Source organism: Rhamphochromis longiceps, linkage group LG16, assembly GCF_057381845.1.
Source record: "Rhamphochromis longiceps isolate RC_006_pf linkage group LG16, R_longiceps_female_GT1.1, whole genome shotgun sequence".
NCBI classification, from domain to species: Eukaryota; Metazoa; Chordata; class Actinopteri; order Cichliformes; family Cichlidae; genus Rhamphochromis; species Rhamphochromis longiceps.
In genome coordinates this window covers 33,113,992-33,140,412 of record NC_140572.1, presented here as the reverse complement: position 1 = coordinate 33,140,412, position 26,421 = coordinate 33,113,992, and the positions used below count along the sequence as shown (strand labels likewise).

General features: G+C 41.4%; 2 protein-coding genes across 21 annotated transcripts in view; one reads left to right on the top strand and one right to left on the bottom strand.

Annotated features, from left to right (window-relative positions):
• The first annotated feature begins 295 nt into the window (after nucleotides 1–295).
• Nucleotides 296–4,186, top strand: tyw5 (tRNA-yW synthesizing protein 5). Its single transcript, XM_085384832.1, has 8 exons — nucleotides 296–547; nucleotides 1,839–1,993; nucleotides 2,178–2,247; nucleotides 2,322–2,366; nucleotides 2,470–2,607; nucleotides 2,704–2,791; nucleotides 3,103–3,219; nucleotides 3,294–4,186. Exons 1-8 carry the CDS (start codon nucleotides 467–469, stop codon nucleotides 3,599–3,601), a joined length of 1,002 nt encoding a protein of 333 aa, XP_085240958.1. The 5' UTR covers nucleotides 296–466; the 3' UTR covers nucleotides 3,602–4,186.
• Nucleotides 4,187–7,150: 2,964 nt separating this feature from the next.
• Nucleotides 7,151–26,421, bottom strand: part of lrrfip1a (leucine rich repeat (in FLII) interacting protein 1a) — a 46,678-nt gene continuing 27,407 nt past the window's right edge. For 3 of the 20 annotated variants that reach the window (XM_085384812.1, XM_085384818.1, XM_085384813.1), the window contains 21 exons: nucleotides 25,607–25,648; nucleotides 25,137–25,187; nucleotides 24,903–24,938; nucleotides 24,006–24,065; nucleotides 23,882–23,923; nucleotides 23,728–23,781; nucleotides 22,369–22,428; nucleotides 20,909–20,992; nucleotides 20,685–20,729; nucleotides 20,275–20,337; nucleotides 19,580–19,657; nucleotides 18,161–18,253; nucleotides 17,623–17,649; nucleotides 17,394–17,519; nucleotides 16,842–16,913; nucleotides 16,094–16,264; nucleotides 13,792–13,884; nucleotides 13,470–13,562; nucleotides 13,205–13,297; nucleotides 12,957–13,101; nucleotides 7,151–11,368 (listed from right to left, as the gene is read on the bottom strand). In XM_085384812.1, coding sequence (XP_085240938.1) covers nucleotides 8,181–11,368; nucleotides 12,957–13,101; nucleotides 13,205–13,297; nucleotides 13,470–13,562; nucleotides 13,792–13,884; nucleotides 16,094–16,264; nucleotides 16,842–16,913; nucleotides 17,394–17,519; nucleotides 17,623–17,649; nucleotides 18,161–18,253; nucleotides 19,580–19,657; nucleotides 20,275–20,337; nucleotides 20,685–20,729; nucleotides 20,909–20,992; nucleotides 22,369–22,428; nucleotides 23,728–23,781; nucleotides 23,882–23,923; nucleotides 24,006–24,065; nucleotides 24,903–24,938; nucleotides 25,137–25,187; nucleotides 25,607–25,648 — 4,716 coding nt within the window. In that variant the 3' untranslated portion in view covers nucleotides 7,151–8,180. The remainder of the gene's footprint in view (nucleotides 11,369–12,956; nucleotides 13,102–13,204; nucleotides 13,298–13,469; nucleotides 13,563–13,791; nucleotides 13,885–16,093; nucleotides 16,265–16,841; nucleotides 16,914–17,393; nucleotides 17,520–17,622; nucleotides 17,650–18,160; nucleotides 18,254–19,579; nucleotides 19,658–20,274; nucleotides 20,338–20,684; nucleotides 20,730–20,908; nucleotides 20,993–22,368; nucleotides 22,429–23,727; nucleotides 23,782–23,881; nucleotides 23,924–24,005; nucleotides 24,066–24,902; nucleotides 24,939–25,136; nucleotides 25,188–25,606; nucleotides 25,649–26,421) is intronic. The other 17 variants (XM_085384828.1, XM_085384829.1, XM_085384817.1 and 14 more) reach the window with 16 other exon arrangements.

The window sequence follows — 26,421 nt, the reverse complement described above, 5'->3', positions numbered from 1 at the left end:
CACACTATTGATGCTCTATTTGTGAAAATAAACAAACAAACAAACATGGGCTTTTTTGTTTTATGATCATTTATATTAAGGACCAGCCTGAGTGCGTCCTCTGCTGCTCCTCCTGCTGACCCACAGCTAGTTTATGTACAATGGAATTAACAGGAAGTGGACGGTCTTTCCCCATATCTGCTCTGGGCGAAGCTTTCTTGTCCATCCTCTTTTATCTTCCGGTTAGAAACACGTCACACATTAAAAACCTGCAAACAGATATTCATAAAACACACAGTGACGCAGTTTTTTTAATATCATTAAAATAAGCCTAGCAGTTACGAATAATTTAAAGTTTATTCCGCTTTTCTTTTAAAGCCAACTTTTACAGTTATTTTTCGTTTCTATGGGGAACTTTGATAACGTAACACCCAGTGTGAGTGTTTACAATCACTGACTGAAGACTTTCTACGTCAAATCATGTTAAATGGAGCTCCAGGAGAAAATACCTGTGCCGGTCTTCGCAGCAGTAGACAGGGAGGTGTTTCTGAGGAACATTTATCCACAGGTGAGACGGATGTGCTTCACTGCACGAGGGCAGGGCCGCAGGAAAAAGAGACAGCAGCAGTTCACATGAGCACCATCACACTCGCTCGTACATATTTAATTCCCCACTACAGCTTGCTCTATAAAAAGAATCCAGCCACTTCTTATTGCCACAGAAAATACACTATAAAAGTAAAAAATACCCAAGTTTTAACATCAAAATTTTCTTAAATACTGAAAGTGCTCCTTATGGAGAATCACATGAATTATGTATTGGATCATTATTATCGATTCATTTACGTGTAGTTTGCTTTAATGCCGCAGCTAGAGATAATTTGAATGATTTATATCCTAATCTAGGTAAACGGACGTTTATTCTGAAGGGATGTGAGGGCTGAGAAAGTATATTTCACTTCCTCTCCCTCCTAAAATCAAAGAGCTGATCTTCAGCATTCAAGCTAACAAATTGTTTAGGCTGAGGTTTAATTTGGTTGTGAAAAAGTGTGAAGCTTTTCCAGACACAATGCAAGACAACTGAAAAACTTTCACAGTAAAAAACAATCAACTTGGACTTTGTTACTAATACTTCACTGCTATCAGGGAAGTTTTTATGCACGCAGTGTTGTGCAGTGTCTCAGCCATCCCTGATTTCTTTGTATTTTGCCCAGAACATGGCAAATAGGGGCAGCAATTTATTCAAATACACACGTGTATGTGTATTCAAATGTGTATAAAACACATTTTATAAGGCAAAAACGGAGTTTGTATAATTCTAACAAACTTTAAATTCAACATTTTTCTGACCACCTTTATTCCGAAATACAGCCTGAACTCTCTTTGGCAGCTTTCTTTAAGTAGTCTTCAGAAATAGTTCTCCAGGTTTCTTGAAGGACATCCAAAGCTCTTCTTTGGATGAAGTTTCAGTCTAGTCCAAAAGCACCACTGAACGACACAGGAAATCATTCCTGCCTGTGACCATCTCCCTGTACAACTCATCCACCTAACACACTGTATACTGCAACTGCCGCTGAAACTGCTTCTTCTTTTGTCCTCCACTTGTCCATTTTTTTTTTCATTTTTTTAAGGACACACTGCACACCATGCTGACATATGCCGGTTTTTATCAATTAGCTCTTTAAAGGATCATCATGTTGGTACAGAGAAAAAGTTTTTATTGCTATTGGACTGTGTTATCTTCAATTGTCCAGTGGGGGTCAAGTAAATTGCTTAACTTTTGGATCGTAGGCACGTTAATTTGAAATCAGTAATAAAGACTGGAGTGAAGTGTTTCCTCGGGTTTGTTATCCCTGCAGCGTCAACCGGCTGTTCTCAGAGGCGTGTCTCTGGGTCCCTGTCTGGAGAAGTGGACAGTTGACTATCTTGGAGAAAAAGGAGGAGACAAGGAGGTAAAGATTCATGTGTCCACGGTGCCCCAGATGGATTTCCTTCACAAGAACTTTGCCTACAAGTAAGCTGACGTGCACACACACAAGTTTGTATTGCTTTTTAAGAATAGAGCATTTTATTAAACCAGCTCTGAGTGTCACACAGCTCTTTAAAGCTACAAAGAGCCAATACGTCCTCACAGTGATAGATGTAAACACACAGACAGCAATAAATCTCCACACTTGTCATGTGCTCCACGTTGACAGGACTCTGCCATTTAATGAATTTGTGAGAAGAGCATCAGAGAAGAAACACTCTGACTTCTTCCTGTGTGAGGTGAGGATCAGAGAGCACGTAATAAAATACACAAATGTATTCTTTTAATGAGAAACTGCTGGGTTTGGTTTCAGGATGAGAGCTACTACCTTCGTTCGCTTGGGGAGGACGTCCGAAAGGTACAAAGAAGACTTTCAATCTCACAAAGAATGGAGCCTGATGACTTTTTTGGGGTGTACATTACAAGTCGTAACTACAGGAGCTTTCTCTTCTCTCCTGCAGGAACCGGCTGAGCTCAGCAAACAGTTCCCGGGCTTGGCGGAGGACTTTCACACACCTGACTTCTTTGAACCTGAGCAGTTCTTCTCCAGCGTGTTCCGCATCAGCTCCTGTGGTCTGCAGCTGTGGACGCACTACGATGTGAGTTTCAGAGGTAGCTGTTGCAGGACTGTCGGTGTATTTTTCTAAACATGCACGGTCCCTTCTTCTTGGTTTTTTGCACTTTGGTTTCTTTAGGTGATGGACAACCTGCTGGCTCAGGTGACCGGAACAAAGAGAGTGGTCCTCTACAGCCCCCAGGATGCTTTGCACCTCTACCTGTCAGGTTAGTGGCTGTAAAAAAACAGGACTTCCTGTTAGGTTTAATGCTGAAAAAGTATCACATGTACTGTGTCCACTCTTAGTAAAGGGACAGTTGGCACCAAAATCACATGAAGAGGTTTTGCAGATGATTCTGCCATGAGTTGCCTGTTTTGGGAGATATCTGCAGGATCTTCTCGAACACATTAGAAGAACAAGTACCTACTGGTTTAGCATTCAGGTTGCTAAATGTTGGTTTTTGAAGACGCAGGTTAAAGTTATCCACCAACAGGCATGAGCTTGGTTAGCAGCGTGTTTCTCATTGTTTCCCATTAGGCGATAAGTCAGAGGTTTTGGACATTGACGCCCCCGATCTGAAGCGGTTTCCTAAGTTTGTGAGAGCAAAGAGATACGAGTGCGTGCTGGAGCCCGGAGATCTGCTTTTCATCCCCGGTAGGTGGAGTGCTTCATTCCTCCTACAGCCAAACATGAAACACGACTGAACCCAGCGTCCCTGTTTTCCACAGCTCTGTGGTTTCACAACACGCTCGCTCTGCAGTTTGGAGTGGGCGTTAATATCTTCTGGCGCCATCTACCTGCAGACAGCTACGACAAGAAGGATCCGTACGGTAACAAAGACCCCGTGGCTGCAACGCGAGCGCTTCAGGCCCTGGAGAGGGCGCTTCACACTCTGGATGAACTGCCAGCAGAGTATCGGGACTTCTACGGGCGGCGCATGATTCAGCGCATTCAGAAGAGGACGTACTGCGACGGGAAAATAGACGCGGAGCAGAACTCTACATTACCCAGCAGTCCATTTACTAAACCTGGATGAGTTCTGAGACATGTGAAGTATCCAGTAAAGCAGCACTGCTTTGCTCAGCGGGGAGGTCGACTGTTGATAGTTTGACTGTGTGTTGTGTACAAAAAATTGAAAGTGGAGCTGAAAAATGAGACAGTCCACAGAGGAAACATGGATGCAGCTCACCTGTTTATTCCTTTAATAAAGCTTAAAGACTGAATGGAAAGGGGTGTGGCCACTTCTGAATGGCAATTGACAGCTTGACCATGTTTGTGGTGATACATGAAGAGAGATAAAATACTGTGCAAAAGTCTTGAGCAGACTCTTATATTTTGCTTCTAAGCAGTCAGACTTTCTTGTAAATTTTTAAAGTGGGTGTGAACAATGGTCCTCCAGCTCTCTAAAGGTCTGTCTAAGAGTTTTGCTTGGCTGCTTTTTCACTCATTTTCAGTCCAGTCCTACTGCCTGACCATTTCCATTATTACCCTTTGGCTGTAAAAGGCTGATGAGGTATTGTTGTCAACCTGCCGGGCAGACGAGCAGACACCCAAGTTTGCGAATGCGATAATGTGAGAACCAAATGACGTACGAACTTCAAAGTGACACCATAGGTGCAGCTACTAAAAATCTCAGACAAGTCCGAATCTAAGTGACCTTAACCTCAAGGTTTTTCTGAAAATCATAACTTTAGAAAAAGGTGATGTATTAATCTCCTATGAGGCTGAGGGGTAGAACTAGTGTTGGCCAGTATTTTTTGACTTATTTGTTATTTAGGACAATTAATGCTAGGCACCTAGCTAAAGAAATTAACTGGTAATGTGCCAACGGCAAGTTGTATTTTATCTTTAGGTATTCTTTTACTCGCAGCCTGTCAGAAAAGATGCCAAAGACAACAGGTTAACAGAAAAATTTGAAGAAACTTGACAAAAGAAGTGGCAGGCCTAAAGACCTATATGTAGCAGATGAACAGTATCTGAAAAGCATGTTTTTAAGAAACAGAAACAATTCCAGCAAACACCTGACACAGGACGTGAGAAATGCATCAGCTGAAAGTCTAGAGTTTCCACTGAAGCCTGGTCAGAAATGCTCTCAGTGGACAGGTCGATGTAAGAAGCCATTCTGAAGGAATATAAAACACTCTGTTATGGTGTGAAGCTGAATTTCAGTCAGTGGTGTTGGAGATGTCAAAACTGATGGACTTAACAAGGAAAAGTACAGTCAGATTTTGATGCGACGTTCAGTACCATCTGGCAAGCCTGTGATCGACAACAGCTTCATTTTTCAGCATGACGATGATCGCAAACATGCTACCAGTGCATTAAAAGCACATCTAAATAGAAAAACAGCAAATGGTTCAGTTTAAATTTTTTATTGCACGAAGGTTACAGTCCTTTGCTTCCTTACAAACAGTTTAAAGCTCTGTAAACAGTGAAGCAGCATCTCCCCAGTGTGCTCTGTATCTCCTGCTAACACCGCTTTGTGAGTCCCTGTCGTCACATTTCGTCAGTAAGTCTCAGCCTTTACGTGAGTGCACAAGAGCCAACCAGTGACCGACTACGTGAAGCAGGAAAAAGCTCCGAGATACGACTGTTTCCCAGAAGGAGACGGATACACGCTGTGGGCAAAAACTTTCAGTAAACTGCTGGCTACGTGAAAAACTCCAAAAATGTTCTGAATGATCAGATCATGTTTGAGGTGCTACAAAAACCATCTTGCATAGTTGACAAACACCCAGACTTTAACCCAATTTTAAAACTAGTTTGGCTTTGGATGCAAAAAGAAAAAGAAAAAAAACAACACGAAGCTGAAGGTAACAGTCTGAGCCGTCGCTAACGGCGCCGTGCACCGTCCTGAATGTCTCTTCCCTCAGTTTGACTTAGGAGAAGAAACGTCTCGGTGAAGAGCAGCAGAGAGTTGGGGGAGGAAGCGCAACATTTTGTGGGCCCGGTTCTGGTTCAACCACAGTCACAATGAAAGTACACGAACGGGCGCACCCCGCAGTTCCTTCATGTACTTTCTGGGTGTGTGCATGATGCTACGAAAAACACTCATCGGAAAGAAAACAAAGAAATGGCACATGGCTTGTTGGTGTTCTCTAGTCTGTGGATAACTGTGATTTTTTTGTGTTTTATTAAAGTTGCTATTAGGCAGCTGAAAGAGAAACCCAGAAAACTGGATGATTCCCTTTTTAAGCCAGTTTTTGGTTAAAATCACGATGAAGCTGCTGCTTGCAGTTGGTGCTATGGAGTCTGCGCCATGCCGCGGCTGGACTTCATCTTCTCCAGTCTTTTAGAAAGGTGGCTGTTGTTGGACTCGAGCTCCTCAATCTTGTCCAGTGCCGATCGCAGCTGTTGGATTGAACAGGAGGAAAGAGAACAGATTATCTTTGAATTAGAGCCTCTTAGATTATCCAGCTTGTAATTCTGGGGTGAGAAAACGATACTCTACCTCTCTCTGGAGTTTCCGTTTCTCGGCCTTCAGGTCGTCCTCAATTTTTTCAGCGTTCTCGGCAGCAGACTTGTAGCGCGTCACCTGACCCTCGAGTCTGGTCACCTGCACAACAAAGAAAATCCATGATTTAAAGCTCAGCATTTAAGTCTTTAAAGGTGCTAAAAGCAAGCATTTTATTTTGAAAATTTAAAAACTTTGACACTCCATACTTGAAAAGCCAATTAAAATATGTTTGAGAGATTAAGTCTGAAATGTTTTCAACTTTTACTTTCAAGATCCAGCTAGTGCTAAGCAGAAGCCCCAGCTCATTTCATCTTGTGTTTGTCAGACTGGTTAGTTCATTGTTTTACTGGTTCAGCTCCCTCTCCAGTGAGTTTTAAACTGCAGATGGTGAGCTTCAGCTCCCCATCAGGAACCCCACATACAGGTGGAGAATTTGTTAATCCAATGCTACATGTAGATGGAGAGCAGAATAAGGAGTTGGGGTCTGACCAGAGAACCAAAGAATCACAAAGAGCCATCTGACACTGGGGGCCTTTAAACACAGACCTTCCCTGCATGCAGGGAGAGAGAAATGAGCTAGCTGATTAGCAGTGGCTGAAATTTCAAAATAAAACACACACAGTATATTTAATAATTTTTATCTGCTTACATTTTGTTCTAATGCCGTCGCTTCCTGCTCTGCCTTCACGAGTTTGAACTTCAACTCGCTGATCTGCCTGTTAGAGTCCCCTAGAAGGAATTTAAAAAGAGATTAATTTTTTTTTTTTAAATCACAGACACGAACTTAAAAACTAGCAGGCTGTTTCTGATTTATTTGACTTACTCTGTAATTCCATTATGTTTGGATCGTTTCCATTTTCAATAATTTCAGCGTCTGGGCTGGTGTCTGTGCCGTTCTTCTGAGTTTTCTGTTCCAACTGGGCTTTTAGTTTCTTTACCTGTACAAAACAAACGATGAATTTAAAACAAGACACCGGAGGCGCTGGTGCAACTGGAGAAGTAAGATTCATACAGATGTGCCAGACAGACTTATAGAAATATAAACCTGTTCACCTGCTCTATCATTTTCTCACGCTCATCCACCAGTTTCCTCAGGCGAATCTCTGAAATTAAAGCACATGTTTTAGGTAAAAAAAATAAATTAAAAAAAAAAAAAAAAAAAAAAAAGAATCGCAGCATATTTGCAACTGTTTAATAATTACAACGACTTTGTTCCATCTTAAAAAGGAAAATAAGATCACATACCAGGGGTGGGAGGACCCGGAGAGATGATAGGGAGGGGGCTGGGGTTGATGCATGCAACAGAGCAGGCATCCAATGAGGGCGTGATGGAGTGGTGTGTGAGGGATGGGAGGGGGGTGTTAGCATGCACAAACTGTGGAGAGGAGGGGTCAGTGCAACAGCACACAGCTTCCTGGACTATAGTCACACTGCATGACAACACACAATGAGCTAGAAAAATGATATTTAGGTGTAAATGTGAAGAATGAACATATCTAATTAAAAATAATCTCATTAAAAAACATTTATTTAGAGCAACATTTCAAACAGGTAACAGCAGGGTGTTTATTAGCATTTCAAAGTTGTTTTCCATTTAGTGCAAAAAAAAAAAAAAAAAAAAAAAAGAAACGGACACTAACATACATGTTCTGTGCAGAGTTTGTGAAAGCAAAAATGGCTTTAAACTCATTTAAACACTGACATGGACAGAACATATTCGAGCTTGTTAGCTTAAGTCTTAATAACAATTACCCATTAATATTTATTTTTGTTGTGGACTCATGACATAAGTAGATGACGGAAATTGCACCGAGATGCAATGATGCTGTAGCAGAACCGTTGGAGAGCAATATAATCAGAGATGTGTGACATGGTACAAGCAGCAAAATAAATGTGCATCAATATCTGAAGAAATGTTACCTGTTATATCAAGTGCATCATGGCCCATGTGTATAAACCTACAGTTACCTTACAATTTAGAATTTCATCTTTCCACAAATTGTTTTGTTTGCACAAATGAGCTCAATGAAAAGAGATTAAGAAAATATACAAACTTACATCAATATTTATTTGGAAAGAATCAAAGTGCTTTGAGGTTTAAACCGCTTTCTAAACATCAGTAAAATAATAGTAAAGGCATATTAAGCACATCTGTAGACTACGACATCTTACATTCCTCTTTGCCCTTTCCTTTGCCTTTCTTTCCACCCTTCTTTGACTCCTTCCCTGACTGTGCTGCCCCTTTATTGCTGCCCACTTGGTCTGCACTATTTGGTAAATTCGCATCTTCACCCTGCAATGCATTCTTGACCACATCTATCCCTGCCTCTACTGATGAAGACACAGTCTGGTTAATGTTCTCTGCAACAGCTCCCAGCGCTCCAGCGCTAGAGACTTCCTCTGAAGCTTTGCCTGGCTGGTCTTCTTCACTGGCTTCTTCTTTATGTGTGTTTTTCTCTTCTTCACACACATTTTCCACCTTTTCTGAGGTAGCTTCCTCATGAGCCACAGAGTTCTGGTCTTCTTGAGGCACCATATCTGGGTCTTTATCTGCCTGGTTGCCTCCATCATTGCCTTCAGCTGGCTTGTTTTCATTTGACTCGGCATTACTTTGGCACAGCCCATCGTTGGTTTCATCTGCTGTTAATTCAACTCCCTCATCAACTTCTTCCTGCTCTGGATTTTGGGAACGAGTCGATTCTTCAGCTGCTTCGATATCCATGTCATCAAAATCAAAAGACTGCCCTTCATCTTCCTCATCCTCTTCCCCTTCACTCTCCAACTGATTATTATTTTCAGATTGGTCTTTGTTGGATTCATGCGGTTGCTCAGTTGACAAGGATGACGCTTCCTCATGTTGATCGTTTTTATGTTGGGGATCTTCCACGACAGCCGATTCCAGATCAGCTGAAGAACCAGTCTCAGTAGCTTCTTTTGGAGCCTGTGGTGTATCTAACACGACAGCAGCACTGACCTTTAGTTCTTCGTCCTGCACTGCAGTCTCAGTGCTTAAGGCTTCAGGGCTTTCTGTTGATGATGCACCATCACAACTGTTGCTTTTTTCATCTGGATTAACTAAATCTTTGGGTTCTTCCAGATTTTTGTTTTCTGAATTATCACCATCCTGACGTGGTGATGTGACAATGGCAGGAGGACATTCTTGTTCAGTCTCTGCTCTTGGCTCCCCATCAGTGGACTCCTCAGGAACCTCGCTGGTAACGTCAGTGGGAGGGTCATCTGTACCCGAGTTTATAACTTCGGATGGCTCCATGTCAGATGAACCAATAGGGGAGTCATCAGCAGACGGTGGCAGGATGAATGTGTCGTCTTTACTCTCAGAAGCAGACTCTGAGTCATTGGCAGCAACGTCACAATTGGTTGCAACGTTTGATTCTCCTTCAGTGTTGCTGCTCGTTTCATGGCTGTTTTCAGTGTTGTTAGACGTGCTGTCAGATTTCCTGTCATCAGCAGCCTCTACTTTCTCTTCTGTTTGATCAGTATGGATGGCATCACCATCAGTTGAGATACCGACCCTTTCAGGATCATCTACACTGGACGTACACTCTTTGTCAAGGCCATCAGTGCCTTCTGCACTGTTGGAGTTGAGTTCGGCTGTACAGATGTTGGCCTCTGTGTCAGGATTTGCTGCCGTTTCCATTTCCGGTACTTTCTCTGTTTCAAAAGTTTGCTTGTGGTCTTGTTCATCTTTTTCAGAATCTGTTCCGGATTCTTCAAGAGTTTCAACACTTTTCAGTGCCTCTACTGATTCTACAGTCTCTGTTTCCAAAGTTTCTTCATCATTCTGTTCTTCTGTAACGTGATTTGCTATTGTTTCACTGGGAGTTTCACTGTCTTCAATACAGGTCACAGATTCCACTTCTTCTAATGTCTCTACTTCCAAAATTGGTTTCTCCTCTTGATCACCCTCTTTGGAATCTGTTTCTATTGATTCCTTGATGGCTTCCAAATGAGAAGAACTTTCAGTGGGTTCTTCTGTCTCTACTGCCCTGTCAGTCTCTATTTCCAAAGTTTGTTCCTCATTCTGTTCCTCTGTAACATCATCCACTATTACTTTGCTGAGCGTTTCTGTTTGACAAGGGTTTTCAGAAGGTGATACTTCTTCCATTTCTTCTATCTTGTTGGTTTCTAAAGTTTGTTTGGTGTCTTCATCATCAATTTTGGAGTCTGTTTCAGTTTCCACGAGAATTTCTGCATGAGACAAACTTTGAGTAGGTTCCTCTGCCTCTACTGTATCTGTGGCCTTTGTTTCTAAAGTTTGTCCCTGGTTCTGTTCATCCTTAACATGATCCACTGTTACTTCTTTTTGGGCTTCACAAATGGCCTGAGCAGGTACTACCATTTCTGCTTCTTCTACTGTGTTTGTTTCCAAAGTTTCTTCTTCATGACACTCATTTGAAACAGTTTGTTCTTTACATTTACTGGATTCGATCAGCTCCACTGCATTGACTTCCTCAGTTTCTTGCTTGTCCTGCTCTTCCTTGACTGGATCCATCTTTGATTCCTTAAAGGTTTGAGTGACAGAGCCATCAACAGTAAGTTCTGCAGCAGATCCATCATTACTTCCTGCTGGTTCTTTGTCTTTTTTCTTTTCATTCGCCGTTTCATTTTTCTGTTTGGTCTTGTCGTCTTGAGCCCCTCCTTTCTTTTTGCCTCTCTTCTTCTTTTTCTTCTTTTTCCCTGAAGCAGGAGTACCCTGAGGCTGAGATTTACTGGGCGTTTCCTCTGCCTCATCGTTCTCTGCCTCTTCTGCATTTTCAGGCTCAGGTTGAGCTTCAATGTTGGAAGCAGTTGGAACGGATTCATCGGTTAAATCTTCTTTTGGAGCAACATCTGCAACTTTTTGTTGAGGACATAATTCAGTACTTGTTAAACTACTTTTCTCAACAGCTTCCTGTTTGCTGTCTTGCACCTCACTGGTGTCAACACTAACACTTTTGGCATCTGTCTCGACTACATTTAGACTACTCGTCTCTTTTAAATTAACCTCCTCAGACATTTCTGTTTCTGGAACATCAGGACTTGTTACAATCTCTTTCAGCTCAAAGCTACTGGGTTCTGTACCAGGAGAGTCACTGATTTCTGCATTTAAGTCCTCACTGAGACCATTTTCTGCAATGTTGTTTTTCTCTGCAGGTAAGCATGTCTCTTGTTCTTCTTGAGGCTGTTCTTCACTGGATGTTTTCAGTGTGGAAACATCAGCAGCATTACAGAGAAGATCAGAGCTCATATGATTCTCTTTGGCTTTCTCGTGCATTTCTTGTTGCTGCTCTGGACCCACTTCTTCCTCTTCTCTGCTACTTCTCAACTCAGTCTCCTCTGTGTTGCCTGGGAGATCATGAAGAGCATACAGTGATGGAAGGCCAAAAAAGTGTAGGCTTAAGACAAGACTTTCAACACTTCATCAGGAAGCGCATCAGCAGAAGTCCAGGTAAGGCAGAACACCTGGCTGATTCAAAGGCCAGAAAGAGAAGCAGAGCGCCAAGATGACCAGGAAGCACAAGAAGAAGAAAAAAGAAGCAGAAGAAGAAAGGCAGGAGGAAAATCAAAATAAGGCTGCTGATCCCGAGTATGTAAGAGAAAAGAAGAAGGGAATACTCCAACTGAATTTTCGCTACACACACCAGATGTTGACTTTTAAGAAGAAGTCCATTCAACCCTCTCACTGTAGGATGCATCAGGATTTACACACCAACACCAGCCGCATTAGCAAAGTTAGTCGTGATTCAACACTTATGTGTTTCTGGTGAAAGTGACTGAGGTGCAAGAGTTACATGAAAGCCAAGCATTAGTAATGGAAGATGATATAGAAAAAGCAACTCTGTTAGTGGATGATATTTTAAAGGAAAAGCTTAGAGAGGTGATTCTCGTTATGTTTCTAGTTGCTTCTCAGTAATATGTCAGCCTGTCTCCCACTACAGTCTGACTTCGCTTTAGCCGATAATGTGCAAAACTTTGCAGAAGAAGAGAAACGTGTTTACAGACTGGTACTAATTTATCCCTTTATAACAACTGAATGAAGGCTGAATTTCTTAAATTAACTAACGTGAACTCGGATTAAGGCTTAAAGTTTGCATTATTAGGGGCGTGGCCACTCTCATCGACAGAGTGACACATACACGTGCGGCTGTAGCTGCTAGGGCTTACCTCAGCTAATTCAGGTCACTAAAAATAAAACTCATATGGCTTGCTGAGTCTTAAAATCCATCTAAGAAGTAAGCTCGTGCTCTAGTTTTTATAACTGAAATTCTAGTACTTCATCTAATATTCAACTTAGCACTAAACAGCAAGCCTCTGTGTGATGTTTTGTGCTAAGTTTCTAGTGTTAGCTGATGACTTAGCACTCCAGTATCCTGAAGAAGTATGCCTCTTTTTAGTGAAAGATTTAAAAAAAGGCCAAACTTAAACTTAAAATAAAATTTCTCATATTTGCTCCAGTCAAACCAGTGCACATCTTTTATAGTGTCCACAGACGGAGCATGCACTCTGCCACAACTGTGTGGTACATGAATGTGTTTTAAATAGTTCATGGACAACGATGGAAATTTATGTTATAGAGAAAAAAATATATATTTATGGTTAATGGTTTTAGCCTTTTTAAGGACTAACGCTTCTGGACAGTGAGTAACTGATGAAGGCTCGATTAGTGAATTAGTTTTTCCTTTTTACCAGAAAAATACAGAGGATCACCAAGCTTATCCTTAACAGATCAGTGCAAATCAGAGTCTAAGTGATATATAACGCATGAAGCTGGGAATTGAAGAGTTCACTCCAAAATCTGACAGATCTGACTCCAATAGTAGAAAAACATGTTCTATTTCATCGTTACTGTTTTGGAATGAGACTCTTGCATCAGTTGTACGCAGAGCCATGCAGTAAGAAGGAAGGACGTTTTTAATTCCACAGTGGGTTTTACCGAGCATGCTGTTCCCCTCTGCTGGGGTCGTCTGAGACTCCTGAGCTGGTTGGGAAGCAGGGTCTACACTGGAGGACTCATCAGCTTCTGCCACGTCAACATCCCCATTGATGCTCAGATCAGGTCCCAACACTATTCCATGTTTCTGCACAGGTAGAATAAATTGTTAGCATCGGAAAGCACCAGAACAGCAATTCCCAAACAACTAAAGCTTACAGTGGGTTTTTTTTTCTCCACACACTGAGTACCTTCAGAATATCTTTCAGCTTCACAGCTTCTTCTCTGAGCTCATCGCGCTCAATTCGGATTGCATCTGTGTATTCTTTCTGTCGCTCTAAGGCCTGAGCAGAGCCACCCACCCAAAAGTGTTGCAGAGTGCAAAACAAAGTTAAAAGTGTGCAAGAAGTGAAAACAAGTAAAAACAGGCATTCAGGGTGATGCAAAGAAGATACTGATTTCATGTCAGTAAGCTGAATATGATTAAATGAAAAACTGCTGACTCATTGGCCATACCCCAATTTTTTTATCCTTCCACTCCACAGTCTCCTGCAGATCAGTTATTTCTCTAACAAAACCCTCCTGTTTCAAACGCAGCTGACGGATCTCCTAAACAGCAGGAAAAGGAAAGCAAAGGTGTAAAAGAATGAAAGTAAAGCAGAGCAGGTATCAACTGTGCGGGAAAAGAAGGAAAAGCTGTGAAAAGCACCCCAACATGCAGCCTCTCTGTGTGACAGAGAGTATAGGTACAGGACAGACTTTTTTTTTTTTTTTTTTTAATATGGAAATCTGCAAAACGCTTCACACTCATAGTGAGTGGGTGATGGGGGGTACTCACGTTTAGGAGCTCTTCACTTTGCTTTAGCGTCTCTTTCATTTCATTGAACTGGAACTGAAGCACGCTGTGGGCATACTTCTCTCGCTCGTATTCCTGTAGGGAGCAAGATTTAGTTTAACAGCCAAATAACTGACAGAGGGCACAAAAACATTACAGCACAGCTGCTTTTGGGAATTTCAACACCTTTATTGGATACCAATACTGATTTAATGAGCTGACAATACACATGTCTCATATGTCCTAATGCAACCTTATCAGCTCTGCTTTGGTGTAATAAAAAGCAATGAAGCTCAGTTATGATTTCCTTGTCTGACTGTACAGCATCACTTCTGTTTCAAACCTCTTTAAAACACTCGGTGCATAAGGGTTATATGAAGCTTGTTAGATGCTGGGTTGTCCAGGAGAAACCTTTGTACTGCTTCTTATTAGAAGTTAGGATGTCAGAGCCTTGTTTGATACTTTAGATAAAAGATGTCCCCCTGTGCAATGTTCCCTCTAAGCTGCGCGCGTGCGCAATTGCGCACTGCTGGCACGGTCTCTGCGCAGAAAAAAATCTGCGTTGTGCACAAAAAAAAAAAAAAAAAAAATCTAACCTGAATTGAAATTAAAGTAAATTGTTAACAATTCTGTTTGGCAGTGTTAGTCAGTAAGCGACTGGCTGCTCCAGTATGGGATTAGAACGATGCCACCTTATCCCATAGCCTAGCCAATCACATGATTCACATTCGTATATACGCAGTTAATCAACGTTGTTGACAGGCTATGACAGCATCCTTATGTGCCGACACCGGTGTTTTAGCTAGCAAAGCGGCTGATGAGGAGTGAAGCCACGTTAATGACAACGTGTACAACCTTTGGAGATGTGAGGAGGACAGACGGAACAATTGACGGAAAAAGTGCGGACTTTATACCAGTTTTTAAATTGTGTTGATAGGCCACGTAAAACCAAAGTTATGATAAAAAATATGCAATGTTTGGTTTTCTTCCTGAATACTATTGTTGTTTATATTTACTGCGGGAAGAAACAGTAAAAACGGCATTTTATAAGGAAAACGCTCAAAATCACTCTCCGCTTGTGAGCAAAAACAAAACCAAAAAACCCCACTCTTTCCTATTGGTCGAAAAATGTACCATGTCGACCAATCAAAACATGGCGTTTAGTTGTTACAGGTGTTACAGGAGTGATACATCTCCTGTTGTCAGGCCTGCAGGTATCAGGCTTTTGTTCTCCTTTATCTCATAGCGGACAGAAATTATTTTTTGGAGTGGCACAAATAATTTGTGTGGCATCAAATTTGATGCAGAACAGCTGATTGTTCTGTAAATATTTTGAAATGTTTGTTTAAAAAAAACGCCCTGGCAGCATTTTTAGGTACACAGCTGCAAAAAACTTTATTGTTTGCAAAACTCAGTTACTTTTTTGAAGAAGTAACTATATAATTAATTGCCCAACATTGGTCATTATATACTGTATTTTGCAGACAGAGTTACAGACTCTCTCCCAGACCACAGACTCATACTCATTATACAAGTCAGAGCTTTATTAAAAAAAAAAAAAGTTGTGTTTTCAAAATTGGAGTTCAAGTTATTTTTACTTCCAATAGTGTTAACAAACTACACAGGTCATGAACAAGATTTGTTTTTTCATTTTCATTGTAAGTGGGCTAAAGCAGTTAATTAAAAGTAGTCTAACATAAAAATAACTGCTGTAATTTGATTATTTTAATAAGCCATGTAACTGGGATGGATTCGATGCTGGCGTGACCACAGTGCACACGTCTGCTGTTGCTCACAGTGGTCCAAGGGACTGCTCAGGGAGTTTGTGCGTTCGCTCAGACACATGAAAAATTAGAGGGAACATTGCCCCTGTGCCTGTACTTGGGATTTGCACTGATTCACTTTCCAGACGTGGAAGCTATGTAGATATTTTTTGGATATGCAGTCTACTTTTTTTGCAGTGATTCTCTGCGTGTCTATTTTCAGACATGTCTGCTTTGGGGAAACTAAAACATTCAAACTGCGGCAGGCTTTGGTTCTAGATTTTCAGCTGTTCCATGACATCCTTAATTTTGTGATGTTGTAGTTCTCTGCAGACTAAAGAGCTCTTCAGTAAAGATGGCTATGAAGTTGTGGGGCCAGCTGATACTCTAAACAGAATTTATTGGCTTTGACAGGAGATGTCACATGAGCCAAGACACGCTAATGTACAGAATAAATAATTTTTTATGATCCAACATAAAAAATGACATATTGTGCTTCTTCACTTTATATTAATGGCAGTTTTAAAGACAGTCTGTCGTACCTTGACTTTCTCCTCGTGCTCTCGGCGTGACTCAGTTAGCAGCTCCTCCAGCTCCATGAGTGAGTCTTTGAGCGTGTCCACCTGGTACATCAGGTTGTTTTTCTCATTGTCCAGCTGAGCGTTCGACACCATGGCCTTACGATACTTCTCCTCCACTTCTGCTAGTGTATCCTGATGCATTGACAAAGGATAGAGGATTATCACAGTTGCTAGCTCATCACCCTCCAACCGGTAACAGCAGGTGGCTGGCACACCCTGAACCTGGTTCTTCTTCACCACCGTCGCCATGTGCTGTTCAGCTAGCACCATTATATATACAGTATTTTTATTTTACTATGTAACACTCCATGAGATTGCGGTTGATGAATCAGCACTGTGTTAATAAAACTGCACTAATGAATTTAGATTAAAGTCTGAATTATGTACTTTCTGTAAGTGAAAATGAAATTAAGCACACATGCATGCACACACATCAAAAGAAAGAAAGACCACATGCAGATGTCACAGTTAGCATGCAACGTATTTGAGCCACATCAAAGGAATGCTAATTAGTGTCCTTTCACTCCTACTTATTGAGGAAGAATTGAACACTCTCTCCACAAGTTATTAATCTGTATTAGCAGAAGCCTCAGAGGAAAGGATTTCAACCCAGTGTGCCATAAAAGCAAAAAGAAAACCACAATAACCAGTTCAAGTCAGGGGAGGCAAACCAGTTAGTTAACAATATGAAAGGCTCTCAGGTTTATACCTTGACTTCTTTTAGGTTCTGAGTGTACTTGGCTTCCACTTCCTGAATCTGATCCTTCAGTTCGTGAATCTCCTGGTAAAGAGTGCAGCAGCAGCAGCAGCAGCAGAGGTGAGCAGAGAAGCACAGCGTGACAGTAGCAGTGAAGGTGAAGCAGAGAGTTTGGTGAACAGTTAACACCGTGAGAGGACAGCTTCGCAAAGACAACGAGAACGGTAAAAACATGACACAAACTGACAAAACAGCTAGCCCGGCTGTTATGACTGAGTAACTGAGTTATGTTTTTCAGAGGCTGTTTAAAGAAACAGTTTAAATAAAAACTTTGTCTTAAAAATTTGGCTTATTGCAAAAAAAGCTTTTTTTATGTAGTTTTTAAAAATTCCATCGCCTTTTGCGCTAGGAAAACACGATTCATTCTGACATGAGTCTTTCTGCTTTTAATCAAACTATCTTTTAACAATAGCGATCAATAAAAAAAACAACTGGGACATGTCCAGCTACTGTTTTGAAGCATCCCTGCTATTAACACAATCCTCTCTGTCTACAGGACTGTACCTTGATTTCTCGTATGGAGCTCTCGGCGTCTACAGTTAAAGCCGTTTCTCCGCTTCCTCTCCGGGAGGACGACCCTCCTAATGAGGTGAGCGTGGCTGCTGTTAAGGCTGAAGCTGCTCGAGATCCCTGACACAACGAAAAAGAAATTTGTTACATAAAATACATCCAAACATATTGTAACAATAGCATTCAGTCTTCTCCATAACTGTCAAAAAAGTGCATTTCTCACCTTCTCAAGATAATCTCTGTCCTCCACCTGTTGAGAAAGATAAACACAGTCAGAGGAATCAGAGGCACATGAGAGACCACAGGGCCAAGAGGATGAACTGAGGGAGGAAGGAAGTCCCACAATCGTCACTGCAGCTACCGTAGCACTGATTTATCTTCACATCTGCTGATAAAAAGCAACACACCATACAAAAACCTCCAAGGACCGGAATCTGCCATCTATTCACAAGCACAAATTCATCTCTGTAGCAGCGTGCAAATGATTAATCAGAGTGATGTCAAAGCTCTCTCAAAAATATCAAACTAACAGCAGATCTGTGTTAAAAAAACAACAGCACACACAGAAACTGCAGTTTCAACACAGATTAACTTCGCACACAAACCCAGTTAACAGCAATCGCTGTCTTTGCAGTAATAATAAACAAAGTTAGTTTAAAAAGGAAAAGGAAAAACCCCCCAAAAAACAGGCGGCATATAAGAAATCAGGCAGGAACTCAGCTCACATCACAGCCTCGGCCTGCAGGTGCAAAGCTACTCACGTCAGGAAAGTCGGGAATAGTGACATCGTCCAGGTCCCTGGGAAGACCACTGCTACTGCTTCTCAAAAAACTGGCAACAGAGCTGCAATTGCCCTGCGACAGCCACCAGGGGGCACAACACAACAACAAAGAAGCCAAACACTCATTGAATGTTAAGACTTCAGAAAACTTTAAAAGTACTAATTGAAAAAGTACAGCAGGGGCTAAAAATTACCACTAATAATCACCATCAGTGCTGTAAAGGTTATTCATCAGTGTATTTAACTTTCATTTCCTATTTTCTAAAACCTGGATGTGTGAAAAAAGGGCCGATAACAAAAAACACAGACATCACTGTGCTGTCCAAAAATGCAAAAAACCAAACTTGTTATTACACAAGTTTGCACGTTCTGCAGCACATTGCTACATAAAGATGTGTGTGATAAGTTAGATGGCACTAATTTAAAAGAGGAACATTTGTGGGACTGTTTCTGTCACTAAAATGCTTCACTTAAAGTACTCTGTGCAGCTGCAAGCTGGTGACAGATGGTCCCAGTCAGGAACTGCTCTGCAGCTGATCCAAAGCTCACTCGACCACTCCGATGATCACACACTCTGGACCAAGCCCACACTTCAGGCATGAAAGGGATTATCCTTTGTGACCTTCAGGGAGTTAATCTCCACATTACTGATAAACTTGATGGTATGTATTTAGCAGTTACGCTCCACAAGTTCACCAGGAGTGAGTTTTTGTTTATACTCTAAATACGGAGCATTGGTATGTTTTCATGCTGGAGATATCTGCAGACAGTGTTAACTGTGATGCATTCAGATCAAATACTCAACATAGTTTAAGTGCTAGGAGAGTTAGAAATATCTGAAAAATCATCTGACACTGTGCCATGAGATTTTGCCACAGACTCCGGATCTTCTTTATGCCATCGACACCCAAAAATGGTCTGTGGGTCACATCTGTGCTGCAGAGCTGGTAGAAACTTCAGCAAACACCGGCCAAAAATAAAATATCAACATGCCCAAGATAAATGACATGAAATGTTTTAAATAAACAATATTTTTTTTAAATCTGATTTTAGCTCCCTGTGAGAGTCATTACTGCAAACCGCTCTTATTTATGGTTGAGCTATTTTCCACTTTCCCTGCTCACTTTGACTGCAAGTACACCACCTCGCACACGGAGTGGAGCTGATGGAAATGGGAGGAGTAAGGATTGTAAGGGGTGAATATTTCTATGTCTGTCTGAACACACTTTGAGTGAACAAATCCTCCAAACAGTGAATCGTGAGCTAAATGTTTCAGTCTAAATGCACGATGGGTCAATGAAAGCATCTTGTCATTTAATGTTATGTCCACATGGCATGCAGCCTAAATCCTTTCAAACTCCAGGATGAGGAGACGCGTGTCTGAGGAGGAGAGGCTCACCACTGGGCTGGTACGGGCTGACCCGGCCCTGCTGGAGGTTCTGGAGCCGGAGCTGCGATAACTAGTGTACTCTACAGGCTGCAGAGAGAAAACGTCGTCATGTTTCTGTCACCAACTACCATGCACACACTCACATGGTGCCTTTAGTACATAACATGCATCTACCCTTCTTTGTTACTTCAGCTTTACCATGCTTTACCATATTCAACATCTCTTATGCAGCAGAAAAAACGTACATCCTAAATGATGACTAAACTAAACTATGTTTTAGGTAAAAGTCTCTAAAACTAAATCAAAATGTGTTGTTAATGCTGCTTCACTGCACTTGTTTGTACCTCCTACTCTTGTCTGTGTCCAATTTGTTGTTAAGATCTGAGTTGTGCTAATTCATGCATGCCCTTCTCTATAAAAAACTATAAATGCATGTTGTGTGTGTGACTTCCTATTAATTACTACTGCCCATAAACAAGAAGATGATACCCATGCCATATACACGAATCCTTTTAAAAAGCAGATCATTTGCCCAATTGCAGATGATTTACATCCACTGGCTCACCCGGATTCACTCTCCTTTCAGGTAACCATTAGAAACATCCATCCAGACCATATTGGCACATGCAAGTTAATTTAAACACACATCAAACTGAACACACCACCACACACCAAATAACGCCACAATTCCAGCAACATCTTACATGAGAGCCGGCGCTGATGACTCGCCGCGACCCACTGCACAGACTGTCTTCATATAAGGAGCTCTGGACATCACCCACACCCACACCCACACACACACCCACACACACACACACACACACACACACACACAGGGTCAGCTCAGGGTCACACCTCAGCAGTGTGAGCAGACTGTAAGGTTTCTATATTTCTATATTTTGCTCAGTGGATTAAAAAAAAAAAAAAAAAAAAAGTGACCGCTGCCTTCAGTGCCTGATTCAAACTGTGCTCTGTGAGGAAGCCTTTAACTGAAATATTTTGCTGTTGAGATCAACAAACTCAGATGCAGTTGCACATGCTGGTGTGGAGAAGTGCAGGTCGAAGGTGAGTGGGAGGTGTAGCGGTGAAAAAGGTGAGCTGGAAATGAACCAACCCTACGATAAAGCTCCTGGCTGTACTGACTGAGTGACCTGTAGAACTGCAAGAAGGGATGAAGAAGGAAGGAACAATGATGCTTGCATGAGAAATAAATGAATAAACATTTAACTTTAAGCTCTGCTGTCCTGCTCCCGCGATCATGAAGCAGCAGAAAACTGTTTTTTTGGGGGGTAAGTGCGTGTGTCTTTCTGATGGTCTGGCTTTTGTCTGCATACAGACCTGGTAACCATTGAAAGCTGAGCCTGGGTTTCTGGAAGAGGACAGACCATTGAGGCTGTACAAGTCAGAAGAAGCGTAAGAGGCCTGAAATGAGGAGAGCGAGAGTGATGAGCAGAGATAAGAGGGAGACGAGAGAAAAACTGATAGGAGGTTCAGAAGGTCACACAGCTGTTTGTTGAAGCAGCATTTAAAAGAGTGCAGCAGTACACACACACACACACACACACACACACACACACACACACACACACACACACACACAAAATTAAGGGTATTCCTTCCTGACTTCACTTTGGTACCATTGTAAACTACGGTACTGTGCAAAAGTCTTGAGCCTTCTTCATATTTTTGAAGAACCAGGCATTCTTATATTTTTAAAGTTCTTCAGGTTTTCTGATAATCTTCTCTTTTCAGAAGTTATTGGCTGCTTTTTTCCTTTCATTTTCAGTCCAGTCCTTGTGCCTGTTCGTTAAGCCATTAATGACTGACCTATTATTATTCAAGCATTAAAAAGACACCTAACTCAACAGATGAACCAGTTGTGTCTACATATAACAGACAACTTAGCAAAGAGCCCGTTTTAAATTGTATATTTAGGCACTCTTAGCAGCCTGTCACAAAAAACACATTATGTTCAGTGAAGCCTCATCAGAAAATGTCTCAGTGGCTCTCAAGAAGCCTTTCTTAATGAAGAGAAACAGTGAGAAAAGGCTGATGATCTGTAATCAAATGATGAATCCAAATTTAACATGAAACAGATTTCGATTTCAGTACAACAATGATCGCAAACACACTGCCAATGCAGTAAAAGCATAGCTGAATAGAAAAACACATAGTGGAGCACTATCAGTGATGGATTGGTCTCCTGAGAGCCCAGACCTCAACATTATTGAAGCAGTAGGGGATCACCTTGACAGAGACCAGAACACAAAGGCTAAAACATCCAAAGAAGAGCTTTGAATGCCCTTCAAGAAGCCTGGAGAACTATTCCTGCAGACTATTCAAAGAAATTAGAGGAAACCTGGACGGGAAGAGTTCAGGCTGTGTTGAAGAATAAAAGTGGTTACAACAAATACTAAATTTCAAGCTTGTTGAAAGTAAAACAAGCCGTTGTTACTTTATAAATTTTAGATTATAGATTCCTGCAACTATTTTCCAAGAAACATGAAACACAAACAAGAAGGATGACTCAAGAGTTTTGCACAGTATAACCACTCTTTGCAGGAAAAATGAAGCTTGAAGCTTCTTTTAAATTCAAAGGCAGACAGCTGCCCAGGCTTCAACACCACATCAGCAAGTTCAGTAACATCTAACCATGCACCAGCGAGTAATAGAACTTGTTAGACCACACACACTACACAAATATTTCAGTTAAAATAAACAGACTAAACCGTCAGCGGCTACTTTGGTTATTAGTCATAACTTCGGACAGCGAGTGGACGGCGTGCAGAGCCACGCACCAGCTGCAGGTCTGATCGGGAGACACGAGACAGCCGGCTGTCATCGCTCAGTCTGGAGCTCTGAGAAGCGGGAGACACAGGTGATACCATCAAACACTGTCCAGCAAAATCTGAACTCACATCATCACCAACGCATGCAGTGTTCAAAGTAAAGCAAATAACTGTCATGTTTAAAGGAAAGCTAACATGTCCCATACAAATGTGGCCAAACAGACACAAAAATGAGACAGTACAGTATAATAGTGTTTATATTTCAGCTTTTTAATTAAAGTCATAAGAGCTCCTAATTTGTGTTTTGTTATTTTTCAGGGGGATGAATAACAAAAAAAAAATGAGGAAGGAAATCTTATTGTTACTGGTCTAATCATTCAATCGTGAACAAAAAATAACTTCCATTATTTGAATGCTCTTCCAGTTAATTCACTATCCGAACGAGCTTCACGGCTTACACACGCTCAAGATCAGCAGCTCCACACGGGACATCCAAATAACAATTTCAGTGTTGGTTTCACAAATGTTACACCCTGTTTGTCATGTTTTAGTTCAGGTTTTTATCTTAGGCTTGTTACTGCCTACCTTTCTGTAATAGTTGACCACTAACAGTAATCTTCAAAGGAGTTTTCAAAGACAAATAAAGTTATTAGAAGCAATATTAGAAGTAACTCTATTTACAAGGTGTTACTAAAAAAATTCACCTTCTCCATTGAGTACAGCTGCTTTGTTTCTGTAAGCCCTTTTCTAACCACCTGTATGAAGCTTTCATTTTTTGAGGATGTCCAAAAAGCAACCCCATTTAAGTTGATTTTCACCAAGCTGGGAAGAGCCAAATCTGAAGTGAAGGGTGGATTGTGAGTGAAAGCTGTGCTGGTCTGAACAAAACACTGGTATGCTTGCAGTTGTGCTCCTGTTGCAATGCCTCTGGGTCATGATCAGTCCTCCCACAGCAGTGACATGAGGGTCAGGTCAGTTTGACACTCAAACACATGTAAATGAGGTTAAATTTGGACAATTTCTAATCTACAACCTGCCACAGCGCTGGAAATTGTCCCGAAGCGCACACGTAGATCAGACAAATTTAAATGTTTTTCTCTTTCTGACTGCAGTTTGCAAAGACTTTTTGCAGTTTGCAAAGACCATTAAAATGACTAAAATACTTTCCTGCCTTGTGGCAACATGTGACATCCTGCTTTACAACCTATTGTTATCAGCTCAATCTGCCTCTGCATTTTTTGTCAACAAACAAGTTTTAACACGCGGCAGGTGTAGCTGGCTCATCAAGCCATAAGCAAAAGCAGATCTCTCATATTGTTCCAGCGTAAGGCTGTTTGGCGGCATGGATCAGAGATGGACAGCACGCACCGTGAGGTCTAGCCTGGAGCGAGACACTCTGCTTTCATCACTGAGTCTTGAGCTCTGACAGAAAGAGGAAAGTTGTGAGCAGATGCTGCATAAACCTTCCCCCCCCCCCACATCAGCTTGAATGCTTTAATCAGTTTGACACACAGCTACTGACCCTGTCAGATATGACGCTGTATTCGTCATCACAGCCGTTTCTCTGCGAATCAAGAACCAGAATGAAACACACAGATACCAACTCTGTTTGTGCCATGTGTGCAGCAGTTTGAGCTTTTACATACATCTCTGTCTTTGTGCTTATGTTTCTTCTTTTTCTTTGACTTCTTATGTGAGGAGGAGCCCTTGAGAGTGAAGAGAAGCAGAGCAGAGAAGTATAACACAGAGCCGTTTGGACGACAGGTTTGAGAGTGCAGAAGCAAACCGAGCTGCCTACCGAATGTTCATGCACAAATGACTCTCCACACTGAACACACAGCGATTAGTGGCACAATAAAAAACTGATTCAGCCAATAAAATGACTGAGCCAAATATCCGGGATCTTGCATGTCTGGCAGAATGATTAGTAAGAAGAATTTTTCCACAATTACGAAGCACAGGAACAAGCTGCACTACAGCCTAAAATAGTGCAGAGTTTGTTTTGGTTGGAGAAGGATGGCTCCTCAACAGATTCCAAGGTAATCAAAGTTCCTCTACAACAGCACAAACAAGAACTCAATGAGCAACTCTGGAAATTGCTTTGGGAGGTTAGTGATTGATAATGCTAAAAAGCCTTCCAGGGAATTGCCGTGGAGTTTAAATATTTTGGCAGTTTTACAAGGCTTAGAGGCTTAACAAGCTTCAGCTCCAGCTGCTTGGCGTAGAGGAGGCCTACAACGCCCTCGATGTTACATCTTTTTAAAAGGGTTTATGCATCATTTGCGACATCGTGCACAGGTTTACTCAAACATCTGATCATAAAGTAAAGAAATAGGCAGATGGATAATGAGAACAGACAATAAGACCTAATCTGTGTGTTATAACTTAAATGTCTGGCACACAAACATGCTTTGTATTACTATTATTTGAGTTACTGCAGGAACTTGCAAACCAACTGTTAGTCAAAGCAAACAATTCACAACATCTCTGGGAAAAGCAGTTCAAATTCATCCATCTCGTGTTCAGACACTGTCAGCTCTTACCCCTCCACCATAAGCTCCAACTGCATCAAGATCCGACTGTGCAAAAATACACAACATCATCATGTCACACTAACACCAGCTTGCCAAGTTATCCAGCACTGACACTCTGTCTCCAGAGGAGAGGGTCGGTTTTTGTGAATGAAAATGCAAAGAGAATAACTGATAGGAGAAGAATAAAGGAGGCTTTGTTTTTTTTTGTTTTTTAAAATTACATGAGCTGTTTGTGATACTGACCCTGGCGCTGCCTCGGCTTCCCACTGACATCCGCTCATCGTCGTCTGAGAGCTGCGTGAGAGGGCGAGAGAGTGAAATGGATGGTTAGGGTTCGGAGAATGCAATGGCTTACATCTGCAAACACTCCAAACATGAGATTCTGACAGGAGGCCTCGAGCTGCAAACACACATGGTTCCAAGTCAGCTTTCGGTGTGACCCTAAAGACAGAAACAAACCTCATCTAAACTTCACCACTGCTTCCTTCAGCGCTCTACTCAGATGAATAAAAACAGAGAGCTGCCTAAAGTATGAGCCTGATTCAAGTGTCATGAAAACATGCTGCTGGATCGACCAACACAAAGCCGCATATAACTTCTAATTTAGTTAGTCTGTGCTGTGTTTGTCCGGCACTGACATTTTCATGGTAAAAGACAACAGATTACGGAGTTAAAGCATGAAGAGGTGGAAACAGAGAGAGAGGACTACAAACCATGTGAATCCGTGAAGGACGTGAGTACCTCTCACTGTCTTCCTGAATAAGGGAGGGGAGGGGTGATGATGGAGGAGAGAAGGGATGGAGGGGGTAGAAAGGTAGGAGAGAGATGTCAAACATCAACAGGACAGACGACCAAAGAGGAAAGTGTCATTTGAGCGTTTAAATGTGTTTTGAAGAGTCCAGGACAGATAAACATTTAAACACCACAAAGAGATCAAAGTCATTTATTGTGTTGCTTTACATTGTTATGTTTTATTTTATTTTTTATCACACTAAATTTTTTATCTGTGAAAAGTGCTATATAAATACATTTTGCGTACTTGCTGAAGAACTGATAGTTAATTTAAAGCAAAGGGAATCTGTCATGCAATTTGTATTTGCCAGGTGATAAATTAGATTTAACTGCACTGCTGTTTTCACCTTTTAACTGCGTTAAGATGTGGATTAGAACATATCTATTAGTCCATTGCTGATTATTTGAGCAGATTTCTTTATGTTTTTATTGGCTCAATTTGGAGTCTACAAAGAAAAAATGTGCATTGGAATGGTCAGCTTAAGTGGTTCTTCCTCAGGGCTGAACAGCACCACAAAATAGTGCCTCCCTTTTGTTTTTTCTCTGGAATTTAGACATTATGCCAAATAAATAAAAAAGTAATTTAAAAAAAACCCTCTTTATTCTAGTAAACAAATCACAATATTTGGGTTCAGATGTGATTAAACACTATCCAAACTCCATCATCTTTATTACCCGAATCTATTGGTACAATGCAAACGATGCATATTTTATACCAAGACAACAGCCATGTTTA